General features: G+C 34.1%; 1 protein-coding gene across 39 annotated transcripts in view; it reads left to right on the forward strand.

Moving 5' to 3' along the window:
• Positions 1 to 23013, forward strand: part of cadps.L (Ca2+ dependent secretion activator L homeolog) — a 284076-nt gene that overhangs the window by 235128 nt on the left and 25935 nt on the right. For 15 of the 39 annotated variants that reach the window (XM_041589293.1, XM_041589282.1, XM_041589283.1 and 12 more), the window contains 6 exons: positions 6834 to 6848; positions 7336 to 7410; positions 9455 to 9538; positions 10112 to 10144; positions 14649 to 14756; positions 19454 to 19501. In XM_041589293.1, coding sequence (XP_041445227.1) covers positions 6834 to 6848; positions 7336 to 7410; positions 9455 to 9538; positions 10112 to 10144; positions 14649 to 14756; positions 19454 to 19501 — 363 coding nt within the window. 39 annotated transcript variants of the gene reach the window in all.

Here is a 23013-nt window from a genome sequence, read left to right on the forward strand (position 1 = left end):
TAACGAACTGTAAAATTTTGAGAGAAAAAAAAAACTTTGTGCCAATATTCATAACAAACACTTTAAACAATATTTGGAACAAACACTTTAAAAGTATTTATAATTAATTATTGAGCTCAATTTTATTGCTGCAACTCTGTGAGTTCTAGATAGACAGCAAGGGTAATTGTTTTTACCAGAATACACTTGTTAGGTTTAGGGAGCACATTTAAATAATAACCCTTTGACAACCCAGATAACATTGATAACTATGGAGAGTCCCATTTAAAGAAGAGTATTAATGTCATCATGCAGCTCTACAATAAGCATCTACAATAAGAATCTTGCAGGAAAGGGAAACGTAGTGATGGCCGAATTTGTGGCGTTTTGCTTTGCCGAAAAATTAGTGAATTTCCCGTGAAATTTGTGAAACGGTGAAAAATTAGCGAAACTGTGCCGGCGTTTCGTTTTTGATGCCGGCGTCCGTTTTTTGATGCAGGCGTCCGTTTTTTTTTTGATGCCATCGAATTTTCACGGAGGTTTCGTGAATTTATTTGCTGGTGGCGAATCATGGGAATTTGCTGCGAATTCGCGCCTGGCAAATAAATTCGCTCATCACTAGAAACATGCTATTCAACAATATGTTAAAGGTTGCTAGAAAATACTGTAACTTGCTCATCCTTGTGTACAAGGGGTCAAGTGTGTAACATGTGTTCTGCACATAGTGCACCAAAAGGTCCTATGAATAGTGTTTATAGTTTATCCTTTTGAGCTTTAACCCTCCTGGCTCATAAATGTATATACATAGGGGTCTATTTATTAAACCTGATTTTTTTCTGGTTGGGTTTTTAAAGGGGATTTTTTATACCCCAAAGCTGCTAGAAATCTAAATTCAAAAATACTCCAGCTAAAATCCTGTCTAGGTCATGTAGAAGTCAATGACATTGGTCCCTGAAAGTGTTTCTTTATCTGCTTTGGGTTTTGTCCGATAATCGTGTAAAGTCAGGGGCGTTAAACTCAAAAAATTAGTATGATCCAAATTTTCATACGCTTTTATCAATACTTTTCCAGCACTGACATTTTTGAGCTGAATAGTTAATAAATGAGTTAAATTCGTGGATGGGAGGTCATTTTTAAAAAAAAAAACGGAGGAAAATTAAAGTTTTAGTAAGTAACCCCATAATATCTCATTCAGTTGGTTCCCATGATTTATAATGCAAATAAGTACATGTTTGCTACACATATGGAAGTTTCTATATCTGAAGATACTGTACATTAAACCAAATATTTGCTTTAGATACATCAATTCCTTTTTTTCCAGTCAATTTGAAATGAGGACCTATGGGAACTACAGTATAAGTGCAAAAATGCACTTGATTATGAAGATTTCAAGGCTGCAAAGCTGAGCTTGAACTTTGGCACATGCATAGTCCCCTTTTCTAAATGTAAGAGGCAACAATACTCAGAAACACATAAAACTATTTTTATTCTTTGTCATTTTAAAGATGGCCAAAAATGGGGAGATAGTAACAATTGATACTTAACTAAATATACCAATTTCCATTCTTCTTATAGTATCTTATTATAATCTATTTTGAAAGCATCATTTAAAGTCTCCTGTCACGTTAAAAAGAAGTGTAGTTCAAAGTGGTCAAAGTACTGAAATGGCTTTGATATCCCATAATTTCAGTGGTATTTCGAAGATTATCACTGGGTATTAAGCGTTGACTTTCTCAAAAAGGAACTCCTGCCAAACACGTGTTCTTTACCCTCCCTTAGGATGTAATAGGATTAGCATATTTGAGCAAGCAAATATATTTCACTTCTTTTTTGATCAAAGAGTAATTATAGGCAACGTTGAAAAAAATCTGTGAAATTGAAACCATGAACCATTTTTCCAAATAGACCCTTGATTACAAAAAGACTTCAAAATGTGGTTATTTTGTATTAAAAATTATCTTAACTTGACCATGATTTTGATACATTGCACCAGCTACAATATAAAACTATCTTTAGCTTTTATTATGACTGACAATTTTAATACAGTATTAAAAATATTCATCATATCTAAGGTTCCATGGTTGTCCTTGAGAGTAACAACCTATATAAACAGTGGTGAATTCCAAGAGGTTCTGAAACAGATCAGATAATTAAGTGCTACAAACCTCGGAAGGCTTTAAACATTTCCTATACATAGAACTGTAAGGACTGATGATCGCCTGGTGCCAGGGCAAGTAAGATTTTATAATCCTCCCCACCAGACAAAAAAGCTCACTGCCTGGCCTTTCACTCAACCAAGTAAATATGTGTGTGAAATGCTCTAATGAATGTCTGCTGCATCTAGTTTTCTGTACACATTCAAATCCTTGGAGAAAAGATTTAATTGAAAATCATCTGCGTGATATGCTTGTCAATACATTTCACGCTGTATTATTTTGCACACGCCTAGTCATTATCTTTTTGCTGAAACCCATAATTTATCAACTAAAAAGTTTGCAACCAACCAAACCTTGCCAGTTCTTCTGTGCTGCAACTCATCATCAAATTTTGATGTTAAATTATATGACTGTATTCTTCCAAGGGCGAGGTACAATGGTGTGGGTTGTTCAGCTGTTTCAAAACTAAAATTTGCTGGCCCTTGCCTCCCTGTGGGATAACCTCATCCTTGAGTTTACTCTTGGAGAAGAGTTTTCTGTCCCTCCGGATTTTTTTGATCAATTTTTATAAATGGGGCTGTTAAATTCATGTTTTTTTATTGTCCTTTATGATGTGTGAGACTGAGACTATGGGGCCAATTCACCAAGCTCGAGTGAAGGATTCGAAGTGAAAAAACTTCGAATTTCGAAGTGTTTTTTGGGATATTTCGACCATCGAATGGGCTACTTCGACCTTCGACTACGACTTTGAATCGAAGGATTCGAACTTAAAATCGTTCGACTATTCGACTATTCGATAGTCGAAGTACTGTCTCTTTAAGAAAAAACTTCGACCCCTAGTTCGCCATCTAAAACCTACCGAACCCAACGTTAGCCTATGGGGAAGGTCCCCATAGGCTTTCCTAAGTCTTTTTGGTCGAAGTATAATCCTTCGATCGTTGGATTAAAATCCTTCGAATCGTTCGATTTGAAGGATTTAATCATTAGATTTGAAGGATTTAATCATTCGATTCGAAGGATTTAATCGTTCGATCAAAGGATTATTCCTTCGACTAAAAAAACGTAGGAAAGCCTATGGGGACCTTCCCCATAGGCTTCGATCGAACTATTTGCGCTAAAATCCTTCGATTTCGATATTCGAAGTCGAAGGATTTTAATTCCCAGTATTATATCGAGGGTTAATTAACCCTCGATATTCGACCCTTGGTGAATTTGCCCCTATGACAAAGGTGAGTCTCAAAGCACCTGTATATAGCTGTGCAAGTGTTTTGTTGCTCATGGAATATTGTTGAGCCCCCTATTTTCAGGTTTGCACATGGAAATTTGACCCATTCATACCAAAAGCATTCAGTAAGTTTGGTATTGAAGCCCTCATATGAAAATACATAACACTCTAAACGATTGTACATTTTGTTCACTATTACACTTTAGCTTTGACAATAGATTTTTTCTTTTATTTTGATTTCTCTTGCAGTACTGTGCCATAGTCTATGCTGTTGATATATAATATTATATATAATTATTTTAACAAGAGCATTATATTCTTATGGAACAACATGCACTTGAAGTAATAATACAATAAGGGTAACCAAACAGATTTTTTGCTATCAATGTCCAGCATTTCCCATTTGTACTAATGAAGAAAGAAAGAAAGTGCAAAATTGGCAGGATCCTTCAGATCCCTATGCACAGTCAGATAATTTTACTATACCAGTTATTTTTGCATTTTGAGCACTACATTTGGGTGTGCTTAAATAGCCCTAGTCCTCATCTCTTCGTTCCTCCATTACTGTTAGTTAGCACTGTATTAGTGAAGGGAGAGGCACATAGGTTTCATCTATCTGCCCTACCTGCCCCATACCCCTGTATAAAGTGGCTAGAGTAATAGGGCCTGGTCCTTATAGCCTGCTTCAAGGCAGGGAGTAAGGATAGGACTAGCTGAGCCTGACACTGCACTCATCATTTTTTATCCATCGCTCAATACAGAGAGCAGCACACAGGAGAGAAAGTGCTCCCTAAATGAGCACTAAGGGACTTGCTTATGCTCTTGTACCCGCAGGATCATGATTGTCCCGACTGATGTTAATAGCCTGGTCACAAATCAAGCAAATTGTATTGATTTCCCCAGATCCTTCATAAATTCTCCTATTCGTGTTCTGCTTTCAGCCCTATGTTATAGTGTTAATTGTGTGTGAGCCTGAGGAATAAATGGATTCACAGAATTTGCAGCATTATGTTTTATGCATTTATTTATGGTCTTTTCACATTACTTTTTACTTTTTAGATCTTGTAGTGTCTTTCTTTCTTTAGCTCATATGGCTACCAAGCCCACAATTACAAACACACTGTAATACCACCTGTTATTTATATTATCATAATTATTTCAACTCAGAAATTCCTAATTATTGTGTTTTTCATGAATAAATTATTGTACCATTTTATATACCACAATTAGACGTGGCAGGTTGCATGTAAAAGAGAAAATAAAAATAATCTTAAGGCAGGAAGGAGACTTTAAACTAGGCATTGAAGTTTTTCACACTAATTATCCATTTACATCTTGTATGGTATTGACATGAGTCCATCCATAAATTAGGCTAGTGTGTACCTTACCCCTTATGAGTAGGGTCAAAAAAATATTTTTAACAATTTTTCTGTTAGATGGGAAATAAATATACATATTTAAACAAATAGAGTTTAAATAATTGTCCCCCATAAATATAACTATAAATTGTGATCCTTGTTCAAAAAAATTTGCTTGAAAATATTTTAGGATAAAGATAAGACATTCATATACCACCTCTTTTAATCATCTTGGGATCAACTATATTGGGCAGATTAATCAGTGATAGTAATAAAACAAATTCTAATTCATATCAATGTACTATAAAGATCTGTTTCTAGATGAAGGGTTTAATTCCTTATTTCAAGAATGTTGATTCAATCAGTATTGATATTGATAAATTTCACTGGTGGGGGGGATATAAAACATTTTCCATAACTGTCAATTGGATTTTTTGTGTCGGACCACTTGTTACTTTGGGTCAAAATGAATCCCTGAAAGCATTATGTTAAATGCAGAATCTTTCTTAAATCTGTCAATTCAAATGAATTGACTTGCCATATCAGACAAATAAATGGGTCACTTGCATCAATTTTTAAATTTGGATTTCAAGTTTGATTTTTTTTTTCATGTCTGCCCATATAGAAATGTGTATATTAAATATTTTTTATTGCCATCACGATGTCAGACATTGTTGCATACAATTTAGGGAATTTATCAAGGTGTGTAAAATTCAGGCAAATTCTGGGATAAATCCCCATAACCATTTCTTATGTCATTTTTATGCATGGGTTTTTGTGCTTAAATCATTTTATGTAGGCCTCAATTTGTATGCTTTTAGTTTAGCAGTGAATGCTCCCTGAATCTGATTCTACTATTTTTCCAAATCTGATTCTACTACTTTTAAATGACTCAGGAAGTTATTAAAAACAGCTCTTATAGTATAATATTAGAGATGAGAAATTATCTTGAAATTTCTTTTCCCAAAGTATTTGACCAGTGTTCACACATTTTGAAACTCACCATAAAAAAGGACCAAAAATTTCTCACAGTTTTTTTTTTTTGAAAAAAATCCAAGCTTGTGATAAAAAACACACTTGTGTATTTTAAAACATGATCAGAAAAAAACAAAAGAAATCAAAAAATGTACAAAATTATGGAATTAACTTGCATTTTTTGCCTTCATTTTGTCAAACCAGGGATCTTAAATCTGCACTAGTGATGGGTGAATTTATTCGCCAGGCTTGAATTCGCTGCGAATTTGCGTGATTCGCCGCCGGCGAAAAACTTCGCGAAACGCCCGCAAAAATTCGCTGGCGAAAATTAGCCGGTGTCAAAATAAATTTCGGAAAAAAACAGATGCGGCGCCGAAAATGGACCCAGCGTCGGAAAAACAGGAGTCGGCGTCAAAAACGAATGCCAGTGTCAAAAAAAAGACGCTGGCGTCGTTTTGCGAATTCACCCATCACTAATATGCACCCAAGAGACAAGAGTTGGTGGTTCAAATGTGAACAAAATTTTTAAATTGATGGATCTTCAGATACAGCTTGATCTGTTTACTGGGGGAGCTTTTAGAAATGAACATATACTGCACATATACTGTGCTTAAAGAGAAGTCTATAGTTATACGCCATAATAAAGTATGTCTTTAGACGATTGATCATGTTTGTGTGATGCAAAAGATTTTCCATTGAAATGATTTAATATAAGTTTTTGCATACCCATGAAAATGTTTTGCAACTCTTCAGCCAGAGGTTTACAGTATATATAATTCAACTTTTATTAAACAAGTCATTTTGAGACAATTAGACCACTTTCAAGCAGCTCTTTTCTCTATGCATAATAAAAATGTGCTTTGTCTATGTTGTTCTGAATTGTGTGATTTTTTTTTTTGGCTGGCCCTTTTTTACCTTCCAAGAATAGCCAAGAATAACTGCTTTGTTTTTAACTTTTTTATTATTAATACTGCTCCCTTCTCATAGTTTCATCACACCACTCATTTTCATATTTCTAATTTTCTAATTTTTTTATCCATCATTCTGTTTCTGTTTTCATTAAACATATTTTACCTCAATTTATTCTTTTCCATGTCTACTGTACCTTCCTCTTTATTTCTGTTCCCAATCATCTGAAAGTTTGCTAAACAGTGGGTAAGTGTGCCTAACATTTTCATCTGTAATGTCACCTCTCACTCCCCGATGTATAATTAGCATTTATATCAGTTTCCTTTTCTCCCTTCTGTCAACATGCGCATTGTTTTGACTTAATTAGCATTTTAAATAGACATTAATGCAAGCAAGTGAAAATGAATCTTCTGAGATATATTTTTCATTACTCTTTTATTTAAATATTTTAATATTTTATTTATCTACAAAATGTCACCTCGTCTTACTTTTTTTTGTTTTTGCTACAGGACATTAAAATAAAACAGAAGAAAAAATTGTAGAAACACGTGTTCTGTGCTGTATTAATTCTCCAAAAAGGATAGTCAGGTTAATTAACAGTTTATGTTCACAGCTGATACACTTAAAATTAAAAAGTAGCATTCAATTTTTACTTTGGAAAAAAAGCATAAGAACTTCCTTGCTCTTGTTTACTGTGTTCTAAAAATTGCCCTTTTGTGTCTTTTATTTTTAGCACCAATACCACTCCAAAATTGATGAGCTAATTGAAGAAACAGTTAAAGAGATGATCACACTTTTAGTGGCAAAGGTAATTTTCTGCATAAGAAAATATGACCTAGTGAAATCCTATTGTGTATATATTAAACAGGGAGGAAGGAGACACATTGCTATTTATATACTGGATCTTTAGCCTCAATGTTAAAATATTTACATTTATAAAATATTGGGGTTTTCTCTGTGGCTTTATTAAAGTTAATTCAGTTTATGTATCATCTCAAATGTCCCTATGATTACACATGTTGAACAGTTGAAAAAAAAACATTTTCATTTTCTGATTCATTTGATATATAAATACCCCATGCTGTATTAGCAGGGAAGAATGGATAACTACCATTTATTATGAAATTGATGGAACAATAATCCTGAAAAATGTATTATTAGTATTAGCTTTTACCATTGTACTGAAGATATAGATATTCCCCAATATTTTTGGCAAAGAATACTGTGGACGCAGCCCAGGCCGGTTCCTGTTCCTTCCTTTATCATGATATCTGGTCTTAGCTTTAAGAGCAAGTCTTCATATCTACCAGTCACTGAGTCAAGGCCGGAATACAGTAGCCTTGTCAATGCTAGGCTCCAAACAGTAGTAGTAGGGCTCAGTTTGTGTGCTCCAATCTCTTGGATATATATTTGGGTTTTAATTATTGCTTGGTATCTAAAGTAATTTTGCACTTATCATCTGGTTGGAGTTTTACATAAATGTCATATAAGGCATTTTTTCAACAGGAATACATTTCTTTGAAATACATGTACACATGTTAATGTGACCAGGAGCCTATAACATACCTGTATCCCATTTGTTTATTAGTTGTCATAAATTTAAATAACAAATAAAAACAGCCTATTGAATAGCACATGTAACATTGAGCCCAAGGGCAACTGACAATGAATTGTGTTTTTCTTAATGAGTTTTTAGAGGCTTATTAATTTAGGGTATTTGGGTGGTATTATCTCTCTATTACTGTCTTTAGGGTAATGTGATTTTAAAATAGAGTACCAACTACTAATTCATAACTCTATTGTTTTGTTTACTTATATCTTAAAATATTTGTAGGTTTATGTCTACAGGTTGTTAGAAACAGTTTTTTCCCTATTATACTTACAGTATTTAAGGTACAGGTATGGGACCTGTTATCCAGAATGCTTGGAACCTAGGGTTTTCTGGATACTGGATCTTAACATTATTTGGATCTTCATACCTTAAGTCTACTAGAAAATTTAAACATTAAATAAACCCAATTCTGCCACCAATAATGATTAATTATATCTTAGTTTACGTCAAGTACAAGGTACTGTTTGATTATTACAGCGAAAACAGAAATAATTTTAAATTATTTGGATTATTTGGATAAAATGGGGTATATGGACAGCCTTTCAGTAAATTCAGAGCTTTCTGGATAACGGGTTTCCAGATAATGGATCCCATGCCTGTACAAATAACTCTATTCCTACCAGGTACAAGTGAGAGCTACTAATATCCCTGTATGGCATGAACCAACTCCATGTCCATGCTCTTAGTTTGTGCAAAATGAGTTATTTTCTCATTTGCAGCCATTCAACTTTTAGGGCAGCAGTACATGAAATTATTTGGGCTTTACCCACCACTTTTTTTCAAGGTGCTTAAATTTGCAGGCCCAAAATTGCCTTGAACTGGCCTCAAAGCACCTCTTTTTATAAACAGTCTACTGCTCATATGTATGCAAGACTAATCATATAATAAGCAACTGTTCATAGTTTATGACTTTTGGTAGAGTTATGACTTTGACATAGGGGCCATTTAGAATTGCAAGTGCAGTTGTGCTCCAACAATTTTCACCACAGTCAGTTGTGAGTTATACCCCATTGTCTAAATTTACTTGGGCCAAATTTTTGGGAACAAATGCTGCATTTTTTGGAAAAAACATGCCAATTGCACTCAAAATTGCACTTTGCTTACTGTCGTTGTGGATGAAAATCATTCCTAGATTCAACTGGATTAAAACAGATTCTTAGAATTTTGGTGAACTGTATTAATCTGCCTTGTTATTAAAAAAACTTAACAATTAATTAAATGTTTATTTCTTTATTATTAGTTTGTCACTATTCTAGAAGGTGTCCTATCTAAACTCTCCAGATACGATGAAGGGACATTATTTTCCTCCTTCCTGTCATTTACTGTAAGTCCGTCCTCTTTCTGACATATATACATATATTTTGTATTGTAAACATTTGACTATGTATAAATAATGTTGGTAGTCCATTTGACACAGCTGAACCATGTAGCAAAGCACATGTAATATTCAACCTGCACTGAAACGGATACTTTGAAACTGTTCGTTGCTGCAATTTTGTACTAACAAACCACCAAAAACTTCTGGTAACTCTGAGTCCAGACTGTGCTGTGTTGTTTTGGCAAATTGGATTCTGACTTGACTGTGTTATAATGACGTTATTGTCAGATATTTGTTTTTTTTAAAAAAAATTCTTGAAACAATAGTTGAAACAAAATATCATATTCCCCTCACATGTTGCTGAAACAATGGCTCATTTCTTTTGAAGCAATAAAAGCTAACCAGAATACCTTGCAACATAATTTGCTTTCAAAGGCAGATGAGAAGCTGGACGCACCTATTTTTGTATTTTAATATTGCAAAAACCCATTTTCTATTATATATTGTATGATCTCCCGATGATTATTCTGAAACAAGAAGAGTAAAATCGACTTCTTTTACTGTCCTTTTTCCTTTAAGGTGAAAGCAGCTTCCAAGTATGTGGATGTACCAGTAAGTATTACTTAAACGTTGGTATTTTGTGTAAAGAGATTGTGGTGTGCATTTTTATGATTGGCATGTGGCAAAATTCTACAAAGTCTTGTAATTTTGTAGAATTAATTTAGATTAGTTAATGATTGCTTTCCAGTGCGCGGTAATGTACAATTTTTTTTCTTTGTGTACGGAAAAAAGGATTGGTCTATAATTCTGACACTTTTAGGGACTTGGTTTCAAGTCTACAAATAACAACAAGTTCAGCATCAAATAATCCATTTCTCGTTGATCTGTAGTGTAATGGCAGTCCTATTTTTATCACTTTATTCAGTGATTTATTTTACTAAAGTGCTTTGGGTCGTACATGACTGTCTGATGGAAGCAGCTTTCAGTCTAACGATAAAACACTTATACTTTGGGTAAAATTTGCATTTAAATTGAGGTTAAGCACATGAATATTGACTGAAAGCTTTGTAGGCAATGGTTAGCTTTCATAGACGCACAGCGCTTCAAGCAAATTCATTATTAAACACTCTAGTTTCAGAAATGAACTCTAGTTTTGGTGATTAAAATTAATACTTAAATACTTATCTAAATATTCTGTTAAACCCCCTGTCACCTGAACATGCTGAAGTGCCCAACATAGCAAAATACAGCTCCTTCTTAGAAATCTTATAAAATGTCAAATTTTTTTTGCAATATGTTGCTCTTTAAAGACATAAGACCCAAATGATATTCTATATTCTATACTATATTTTTTTTAACTCTACATATTTATAAAAGAGCATTATTAAATCTATTCAAGAAGATGAGACATAAATGGTAAGGTCTGTAATAGTAAATATATTTCCAGCTATAAAAAAAAAGACACCTCTTTAATTGTTTTTCATGATAATTAATTGACCTGTACTATAATATAAATGAGCCTTGGTAATTTACCAAAAAAAAATATTACTTTTTAAATCAAAATTTGACATAAATACCCCAAAAATAAAATATCGGGTATGTCAAATTGGGGTTTTAAAAGAAAATTCCAAGTGTTTCAATAAACCTTAATTAATTGAATTGTTAAAATAATCTATATGCAATATTTACATCTGGTTCAACAAAAAAGAGACACATTCCATGCAAATTATGGCTAAAATTATCACAAATTATAAGAACTCAGCTTTAGCACTTTTATCCACACTTTTTTTTTATTCCTACACAGTTAAAGAGTTCATTAAAACCCCCTTTAGGATTACTTTACACTATGATACCTAATAAGTGGCGAATATCAGATTTTATTGAGAGAACTGCAATCTATTGCACATTTAATATGCACAATTACATTCAAGTGTGTATCACATAATAATTACAGCTCCCTCTGCTTATTTAAGTACAATCTGTTAAAACGAAACACAAATTATATAATGAGATTGATGAAAAAAAATGTATAACAATCTTATTTTTATTTTTTTAGCCTTTTGCTGTCATTTATGCAGCCCATGTTTTATTCTATTTTAATTTCTGTCTTTGATAAACATAGTATTTAAAATATAAACTATTATTTCTTGTAAAGCCTCCTCAGATGCCAGATTTGCTACCATCCATTTGAATTAATCGGTATATAATCATGCCCCATCAAGAGCTGAAATTAGATGATAAATTATACTTTGTTTGCCTGGGTTTCTAATGGTAACTTTTAACGCTTTAGGCTTACAGCAGTTAATGTCGAAGGGTTTTTAATCAAAGAAACAAAAGAGAAAGCTGTATTGAGTTACATGGTTATGTTTGTGAGTGGCACTTATTAAAAGTGTGACATAAAAGACTATAATTTTGCCTGCTATTGTTTTGCGGAAGTTGTTTTGAAATCTTAGAAATTGAAAAAAAAAATTCTGCACTAAAAAAAACCCTGCATTATTGTTTCATAGGTGACAATAATTATAACAGCCGAAATGCCTTAAGCATAAAGCACATATAGGTGTAGGATAACAGGAAAAGTCATGACTGTCTGGGTTGTGAAGTGGGAATAATTATGCACAATCTGCACAACATATAAACATTTATATACAAAGGGCCTTGAGCGTTGTGAATATGCGACTTCCGATTGACATATCATATGTACAGTCTATAACCATATATGGAATGTTAGTTATACAAATGCTGTTTCGCTTGTATTTGCTTCTATTATTATATCAGTTTGAAAAGTTACATTTAGAAAAATGTAGAAAATTCCAACCTCATTGGTGATGGGCGAATTTGCGCTGTTTCGCTTTGCCAGAAAATTTGCGGATTTCCCGCGAAATTTGCGAAATGGCGAAAAATTCACGAAACGGCGCCAGCGTCTCGTTTTTGACGCCGGCGCCCATTTTTGACGCCGGGGGCCGTTTGGCGAAAAAATTTTTTTTGATGCTGGCACATTTTTTCGGGCGAATTTTCGCGGGCGTTTCGCTAATTTATTCGCTGGCGGTGAATCGTGCAAATTCGCCGGGAATACGCGCCTGGTGAATAAATTCGCCCATCACTAAACCTAATCCTTGTTTTAACAATATTATAAAATTTCAGTTTTGTATTGACATTGTTTGAGAATCCCTCCTTATCTTACCCATTGAACAGTGGGAAACAGCCTCGGAGCCCATGCAGTTAACCTGAAGGCACTCCTAATTGCTGTTTATTAGTACATTACACACAGCGTGGACATGTAGCACTTGCCTTGAATAACATCTCAATTCTTCCCATTGTTTTTCAAATTAGTACCTTGTCATTGTTTCAGCAAGTGTTTGAAAATGTTGCAACATTCAAGGGGCAGCCATTGCTCCCCCTTTGCCTGGTAGAAAAAATATATTTTTTTTTTTTTAAAATTACAGTTCTGCTCTCCAAATGCTCCTCATTTTCACCACAGAAATTACTTTGGAGTGCTAACTAACTTCAATTTACAGGGCCTGACAAACTCATACTGTAATAGCAGAAATTGATGGTTTGAAATGAAAGGTAAAATTTAATCAGAAATGTAAGCGCCATTGTTTGATTGGAAAATGAGTGGATATTTAATATCAAAAAGACAGTAGATTTTCTGCTACAAAACAAAGCATATCTTTGCAGGCTTTTATTGCTTTCAGGGGCTCAGAGTTACCAGTTATTTTATTGCTTTTATTGCTTTAGTGGCTCCCAGTCTTAATGCAGTACCTTGACGGGGTCTCTAGGAGTGGATATGCATTGCGTATTTTTTAGGGATGCACCGAATCCACTATTTTGGATTCAGCCGAACCCCCAAATCCTTCGTGAAAGATTCGTCCGAATACCGAACCGAATCCGAACCCTAATTTGCATATGCAAACAGGGGCGTAACTATAGAGGAAGCAGACCCTGCGGTTGCAGGGGGGCCCAGGAGTGTAGGGGGCTCAGTGAGACCCTAATTAATTAGCAATTTTAATATATCTTGGTAAAATAGGCCAACTTATAAATATTTTGGGGCCCTAAATTGAATTTGCTATGGGGCCCAGTAACAACTAGTTACGCCACTGTATGCAAATTAGGGGTTGAAAGGGGAAAATATTTTTTACTTCCTTGTTTTGTGACAAAAAGTCACGCGATCTCCCTCCCCGCCCCTAATTTACAAATTAGGATTCGGATTCGGTTCGGCCGGGCAGAAGGATTCGGCCGAATCCGAATCCTGCTGAAAAAGGCCGAATCCCGAACCGAATCCTGGATTCGGTGCATCCCTAGTATTTTTTAAAATGTGCAACCATTCCTCAGTGTCTGGGGTGATTAATGTAACTCTATGTCTAAAATAAAGGAAGCTAACAGTCCAAGAAATGCAGTGCTGTATGCATTCTATACTTTGTAGGCTATTTGCAAATATTGTATTATACCTTCTACTAATAATATTTTACTTCCATGAAGGGTTTTAAAAAATCATTGTGCTGAAAGGTTAGTGCACAAAAAGAGTCAACTGGATTGGGCCTGCATGTGGCAGGGAATAAGAACAGGGGTACGTTGTGCTCACAGGTGCTCTGCATCTCATATAGAGGTATTTCAAATCTACTGTGGAGCGAAGAGTCCAAATATATCCAGGATGCAAGTGCTTACACAATGAACCCTCTTAAAAATAAAAGTTTTGTTTAATGTAGAAACATTGGAATCCATCTGCCAGGAAGTGGTGAACTATTCATGGTTCATTTCTCCCAAATAATTTGACATAAAAAAAATTTCTGCTTTGAAATTAGCCAAATGTTCTTGTTCATGCCCTTGTATCTCTATCTGTTATTTAAAATAAAATAAAATAAAAAATAACTTATTTTTATTATATATTTGAATATCAAATAAAATGTCAAATCCAGTTGACAGAATTCTTACCTCTTAAAAATGTCCCTTATATTTTGCACCTTTTACAGCTGAAAAGCAATATTGTCATTAAAATGGCTTAATCATAACAGTCCTATAAAATGTTGTTGTAATCGGTTCCCCCTCAATGTCTTGATATTTCAAATGAAAAAGTTTCCTTTCATTTATTTTCAATCTTTTGTTTTTGTTTTAACAGAAACCTGGAATGGACCTTGCCGATGCCTATGTGACATTTATACGCCACTCTCAGGATGTCTTGCGTGATAAGGTCAATGAGGAGATATATATAGAAAGGTTATTTGATGTAAGTAAATGCCTTCTCCTCCTTGGGAAGCAAGGTGGAGACTCGCCAAAATGTGACAAAATAAAAGACAAGGGGATAAGTCACATTTTGAGACAGCTTATCTTTATAAGAGCTTTCCTTTCCCCTCTAATTTGCTCTTTTTCTGCTTTAAATCTGTACTTTGGTGTACTGTCTCTTGGTCTTTGTGTGACACTAATCATTGAAGATATTGATTGTATAGCCATTGTCTTGAATATGATAAATATAGAGTTTTTTAAAAAATAAAAAAAAGGTAATGCCATATGTGGCACACAAATTTTATCCCTGCAGCTTTTTTCAAGAAAACTCTTGGTGATAAAACAAGAAGACTTGCTTCTCATATTAATGAATCAATGAATGGGCAAGAGTATGACGCATAGATAAGGTTAATGCCTATATGTGCCACTAGGAGCAACAGTAGATTGTTATGGGAATTGATTTGTAACTGATCTCTTCTCATTTCATCACCAAAATTAGGACCAGTGATGGGCGAAATTCCCGAAACGGTGAAAAATTTGCGAAATGGCGCTGGCGTCTCGTTTTTGACACTGGCGCCCGTTTTTGACGCCGGCGTCCATTTTTTTGATGAAAATGCGCTGACGTCCATTTTTTTGACGCCAGCGAATGTTCGCCAGCTAATTTTCTTGACCGTTTTGCGAAATGGTCAAGAAAATTAGCTGGCGAACATTCGCTGGTGTCAAAAAAATGGATGCCAGCTCATTTTCATCAAAAAAATGGATGCCGGCGTAAAAAAACGGGCGCCAGTATCAAAAACGAGACGCCAACACCATTTCGAAAATTTTTCACCGTTTCGGGAATTTCATGCAAATTTCGCAAATTTTTCGGCAAACCGAATTCGCCCATCACTAATTAGGACCTTACTCTGGATGTATAAGGAGATGGTAACTATATAATTAGAGGTGTCCAAAGTCTGGCTCCATAACTGTTGGTTACCACCGATGTTTATGGAGGAAATATCTATGAAATGGTGCACAAATGATGCCCCCATTACAATTACCTTTTTATTCCTTTGGCTAATGGTGGTCAAGGACAAATGCCCCTTCTGCCTTAACCGAAAACCAAATCTGTTTGTTACTGAGATTTTTTCTGAGAAAAGTTGCATAGACAAAACCTGATTAAAATTGCATTTTGTCCCACATTTAGGGGCAGATTTATTAAGGTCGAATTTCGAAGTGGAAAATACTTCGAAATTCGACCATTGAATAGAATCCTCTGACATTCGAAGTCGAAGGATTTTATTCATCATACGATCGTATTCCGATCGTAGTACGATCGTACTCCGATCGTAATTCGAATCGTACGATTCTACCGATTCTAATGATTTTCCTTCAAATTTAAAAAACTTAGAAAATTGCTCTGGAAGGTCCCCATAGGCTAACATAGCACTTCGGCAGGTTTAAGTTGGCAAAGTATTTAAGTCTAAGTTTTTTTTAAAGAGACAGTACTTCGATTATTAAATGGTCAAACAGTCGAACGATTTTTACTTCGAATCGAAGTCGAAGTAAATTCAAAGTCGTATTATTCTATTCGATGGTTGAAGTATCCAAAAAGTGACTTCGAAATTCAAACTTTTTGTACTTCGAAAATTCACTCAAACTTAGTAAATCTGCCCCTTAGTAAAACATATATGTAATTTGAAACAATTTAATGCAATTTTACCAATTAAGAATTCAATTGCAGTAAATATATTTTTTCATATTGATACATACATCGAGGAAAGTATTAATGACAGCTACAAAATTTGTGGGGAAATGTGTAGACATGTAGGTGAAGAAATGCTTATGCAAAATCACCTCACATCATCCAGTTTTTTAGTGAGATGTTCCACCTCCAACTTTACTCATCACCTGAATTGTTTAATCAAACCAATAGTTTCAGTCAAGATAAAAAAATGCAGGTAAATTTACTTAGAGTAGGAATAAAATTATTGGATAATATGTTAAAAGTGGAGTGTAGTTAATTCTGGTGATTGGTTAACAAAAATAACATAGACATTAATAAGATGGTTACCTAAATCACCTAAATGCTCCGCCTTCACTTTTTTTACATATCGGACAAACTTTTTCTAAAGCCAACTGTGTCTTTATGTTCATGTTCCCTCATTCTGTAATGTAAATAGTGTATTGCTGTCTGCAACACTGTATTGAATATGGCCAATGTACGACGGCAAATAATGTCACTGGTATAAACTCGAGTCAGTCTTGTGTGTGGCATGCATCTCTGTAATAACTCTTCTTTTTCTCTGTCAGTCATCTAAATGTGTGCAAACCCTGTTTCAGAGCCATCTGAGCTCCCCGTCATGCATTGCTTGGCTTATCCAATCATTTACGTCCATGGTGTGCTATGATATTTTGTTTTTCACTCAAACTTCTTCTTCATTATCTTTTTTGTTATCCATGCATTTTCTCCTCCTTTTATTTTTGTCAAGGGAAACATCTCTTATTTATATTTCTTCATAATTTCTTACTTCCTTACTGATCTTCTTTCAAATGAAAATGGAACTTATCTCTCATGTCAGATGTTTTATCACATTCTATCAAGCGGCATGAATTAGAGTCAAATAATCTTCCTGTGTACATCTACTAGCATGACCCGCTACCACTGAGAATGCATCATACATGCATAAAGCGCACTTTCAATATCCTCCATACGGTTCTATGCATGCATGCTCATCTGAAGCCTGAACCAATAGAAGCCTGGTCCAAAAGTAAATCATCCATTAGGCATTGGATATAGAGTCAACCCAAGACAAAATGCAGTAATTCTGCCAATTGGTAAAATCGTTTTCATCACAAAATTCCCAGTGGATTGTTCTTTTCGATGCCTATGCTGCCTTTTCTGACCCTCTCCCCTTTCCTTTTTATTTCAACATGGTTGCGTTTGTCCTGCATTTCCTTGAATTTTATAATGGAACTTATGATCCTGTGTTAAGATTCTTTACAGAATAATGGTTGATAGAAAATCAATTTTAACAAAGGACTATAAATAGTGATGGGCGAATTTATTCGCCAGGCGCAAATTCACAGCGAATTTGCACAATTCACCGCCAGCGAATAAATTTGCAAAACGCCCAGCCCGTCAAAAAAACGGGTGCCGGCATCAAAAACGAGTAGCCGGCGTCAAAAACGAGTAGCCGGCGCAGTTTTGTGAATTTTTGCCGTTTCGCGAATTTCGCGGAAAATTTGCGAATTTTTCGGTGAAGCTAAACGGCGCAAATTTGCCCATCACTAACTATAAAACCTCTGCATTATAAAGAAATCAGAACAAACTATTTTCCATGCCTTTTTTTGTTTTTCTGTTTACAAAAAATAATGGTTTGGAAAACAAATTCAAGGGTATGCACTTAAAAGTGTGAAACAAGGAATTTACAATGGAAATTACATCCTTATTTCAAAATATACAGCTAGTAGACATGAGTGAGGCATTCTGTGACCATATAAAGTCTAAAGGACACAGGACATGATTTCATAGTTACATCCAAAATTTGTACAGTAGGGGTACATTATCATATTGAACAGGTTTGTGAGTCATGTGCCATCTCCTAGCATTGACTGTAAAGTATGACATCATCAAGCAATGTTTTGAAAATATAAAGGAAAAAGTAAATAGTTTACAGGTCATCCATGGCTTTGAATACATAAATATATTTGACCAAAATACTTTTTTGTATAAAATAAATTTAGAAACCCCAAAAATATTCAGTAATATTTTAGTACCCTTCAAAGCTAATATCATCTTCAAAGTTAAACTCATTTTCTAATATGTGCAAATCGTGAATTATTTTCCCACTTTTTTGAGGCCATTGGGTTGCTGGGTTCAGTGACCACAGAAACCACAAAGACGATTAACTAGGAGGCTGTATTTGTACTTTTATATTGCTTTTTTCAGGACTTTGTTTATCCATTTTTTTAATGTGGCAAAATGCCTAGACAAATACCAGTCTAGAGTACCAACTGATTCTCATCTGAAGAACAATGATAAAATAAATACAAAATAAACAAAATATAAAATAATGCATTCTAAATAAATACAATAAAACTAAATGTAAAATAATGCAAAAGTCATAAAAAAATCAATCATTTCACATATATTTTACTTTTTTCCTCATTTTAAATTCTGGAATTAAAAATGAGAAATTACAATTACATTTAACATTTATATACGCAAATGCATTCGAATTTTTTTCCTAAAACTTTTACCCCTACTGTATTCAATAACAGAGATTTTTTTTCCAACACAAATTTAAGCATATTATCTGACTGCTAACGTTACTTTAACTGTTTTGACTATAATATAATATAAATTGGGATGGTGGGTAGTTTGATGCCTTCCTAAACCCAACAAAATTCTATTATTAATGAAAATAGAATTATCAGTGTAAATGTATTTATTTAAATTCAGTTGTACTTTTATTTCAAATAATTTTTGCACTCTTAAAAATGCATTCAAATCCTTGTAGTTTTTATTTTCTGTCCATTGTGTCTTCCAAACCATTTTAGAATATTGTAACCTTTTTTTTTTCTTCCCAGCTCAGCTGGCCCAAGTTTAATTCGTGTGACCCCCATCTCTTTTATTTTTGTGTGTGAATTTTTTTTCTACCTACTCACCGTCCCCTTTTGCATATCCTTTTATTTACCCCTCTTGTTTTCCAATTTTAGAAAAGGCTGGATGGTAATAGTTCTGTCATGTACCTGAGAATATTTGAGGTAATTTTTTTTCTCATCTAAAAAATGTTTTGCCATCTCCGTTTTTCAAAATCATTACTCATTTTAGCATCATTTTACTGTTTTATTTTGTCGTGAAAGCATTCCAAAGCTATATGGCTTGTGGCGGGTTATTTCAATGGAAAATTCTAATACAACTTTCTCTTCAGAATTTATTTTCTTTCTCAATATGCAGTGGAGCAATTTGAATTGATTGTTATTGTCATATAAATGCAATTGATGGCATACGTACTGTTAAATGTGAAAAACAGATAGCATGGCCTGATTTCAAAGGTAATGCTTTCCTGCATTGTGAGCCTGGCATCTTGAGGTTGGCACATCGTTTTACTAAATCAACATATATTTGGGGCTCCTAGGCCAAGGCAGGCTGCTTTTTGCTCTTATAGAGAAAAGTGGGCAGCAACGTAACTGATATTCCATGTTATCTTGGACCTAGAAGTTTGGTGGGGCTGTATCCCCAAAAGTCTTGGTAATTTGAGCCAAAAAAAAAAATGTGCTATTCCCTGCACATCAGGGGATGGCACAGTAGAAATTTCAAAATTCTGTTTTTGAGTTTTATAGGAATGTCCATGAAATATAAAGGGGGTTTAAATTTGCATTTATCTAATATTTTAGGTAAAAAAAAAACCATGACAAGCTCCCATGCCTGATTTGACTTTGTTTATTAATTAAATAACCCAAATTAATCAGATTGTGGGGGAAAACTCGATCAAATCAAGTGAAAACCAAACTGCTTAATTTTTCAGGCATTTTTCCCAAATCGATCAATTTTCGAGTTTTTGCCAGAAAACCCCAAAAAGTTCCGGCTAAACCAACCAAAGACCACAATTACTTAAATTTGGGATAGGTGCATCTCCCATTGTCTTATACAGGACCTTGACAGGTCTGAGATGGGGATTTTGGGGTTCTGGCTTTTTGCAAGCTTTTTTTCTCAAAAAATTTGAGTTTTGCCCCAAAAAGCCCAAACAGAAAAAATTGTGGTGTAATACATAATCCCCAAAACGTTAAATGTGTGACCTTAAAAAAATATTAAATATTCTACTATTTTTACAGGTTATTTTATTGATTCTCTAGAAATGTGCTTGCTTTTGGAAGCAGTTTATTGGCAAATTCAAACATATCAATTGGTTTTGCTGATGGGAATTGTGTATTGTACAGACTGCCAGGCAGAATAAATGACTGCAATGGGGAATAATAGATTGACAAACATTATAAATATTTAATTGCTTGGATATAGATGTAATATTGTTACATTATATTAGTTGTTTATTTGATATTGGACAAGCATCATGCTTATCAGCTTAAAATATATAGATTTTTAAAAATCAATGAAAATGCATGAAATTGATTACTATGCATTTTTGCTGTATTCCCTGTATTGTTATCATTTTAATAATTATTGGTAAATGACTTCTAAATGCATGATTGCTAGTTTTGAACAAATGCAATATAATTTTTCATTATAAAAGACTACTATTTTCAGGTGTACTTTTATATCATTTAAATTCATGCATACTTTATAATTAATACATGCAATTATAATAAATCTTTATAATAATGTTGCATGTTAGGTCAAGGAGAACATGTTAAGAAACCTTGTTGCTCGGTGTGTTACAAGAATGGATAGGTACTGTAAGTTGTTCACATTAGTCTATTGAGCCACCAGTTGATAAAAAAGATAAAGGTGTAAAGTAGCATTCACTGGCCACCTGGTTGGTGGAAAACTACATGCACAGAAAGTAAGAAAGAGGTAAAATATGATTCTTGGGATTAAAGAAAAACATAAAACAGGTATGGGATCGGTTATCTGGAAACCCGTTATCCAGAACCCCCGAATTATGGGAATCTACCATTTTAAGCAAATAATTCTGATTTTGAAAAATGATTTCCCTTTTCTCTAATAATAAAACAGTATCTTGTACTTAATCCTAACTAAGATATAATTAACCTAGTTTGATGCTAAACAATCTTATTGGGTTTATTTAATGTTTAAATGATTTTTCATTAGACTTAAAGGAATACTGTCATGGGAAAAAATGATTTTCCAAAACACATCAGTTAATAGTGCTGCTCCAGCAGAATTCTGCACTGAAATCAGTTTCTCAAAAGAGCAAACAGATTTTTTTATATTCACTTTTGAAATTTTTCATGGGGATAGACATATCCCAGCTGCCCCAGTCATGTGACTTGTGCCTGCACTTGAGGATGGAACTACTTTCTGGCAGGCTGTTATTTCTCCTACTTAATGTAACTGAACCAGTCTCAGTGGGACTTGGCTTTTACTATTGAGTGCTGTTCTTAGATCTACCAGGCAGCTGTTATCTTGTGTTAAGGAGCTGCTATCTGGTTACCTTCCCATTGTTCTGTTGTTAGGCTGCCGGGGGGGGATGATATCACTCCAACTTGCAGTACAGCAGTAAAGAGTGACTGAAGTTTATCAGAGCACAAGTCACATGACAGGGGGCACCTGGGAAACTGACAATATGTCTAGCTCCATGTCAGATTTCAAAATTGAATATAACAAAATCTGTTTGCTCTTTTAAAAAATGGATTTCACTGCAGAATTCTGCTGGAGCAGCAATATTAACTGATGCATTTTGAAAAAAACATGTTTTCCCATGACAGTATCCCTTTAAGGCACTGAGATCCAAATTACAGATCACTCATCTGGAAAACAGCAGGTCCTGATCGTTCTGAATAACAGGTCCCATACATGTACTAGGATACTTCTAGGACCAGTAGTATGAAGTTTTCTCTTTTTTTATGTGTCCAACAAACACCTTCAAATAAACAGTTAATTGGCAAGAAATATCCTACTTATTAAGGTAAATGTTTTGATTCTATATTTCTGTAGAGACCCATGAATTGCATTTTACCCCTGTTTATTTTCATGGTTAAGAACCAAAAACCATTGTATTCTACACAGTTTATTTTTTATTTAAAAACATGCCCTATTGCCATATTTCTACTTGAATGGCTGTACCAAAGTTACCCTGCATCTTAATTATAATCTTAGAGGGTTATTTACTAAACTCCCGTAGGACTTTTAGTTTTATAGTTTTTTCTTTTTTTAAACTCAAACTTTTCGAAATTTATTAAAGCCAGATGCAGCAAAAAGCCCAAATCCAAATATGCACCAAAATCTGACCATTTCAGACTTTTTAATAATAAATAAGGTAAAATCGCGTATGGGAATTTGGTTGTGTTTTTTTTAATGAAAAATGAAATAAATTTGTATTTTAATAAATAACCCTTTAAATAAAAGAGATATTCAAGCCTCTGAAGCAAACTTGCAGGTTTAACCTGCGAAGAGTAACAATACATTATATTAAATTGCTTTAAAAACATAAGACCGTTATTTACTAGAATCCAAATTTATCTCATATTTTATTTTAAAAAAAAGACCAAACTCCCATGCCAATTTAAACTTATTTATTAATTTTAAAAAATCTTTTTAATCGGATCACTAAAAAACTCAATAAAAACTCAATAAA

The sequence above is a fragment of the Xenopus laevis genome, chromosome 4L (assembly GCF_017654675.1).
Source record: "Xenopus laevis strain J_2021 chromosome 4L, Xenopus_laevis_v10.1, whole genome shotgun sequence".
NCBI lineage: Eukaryota > Metazoa > Chordata > Amphibia > Anura > Pipidae > Xenopus > Xenopus laevis.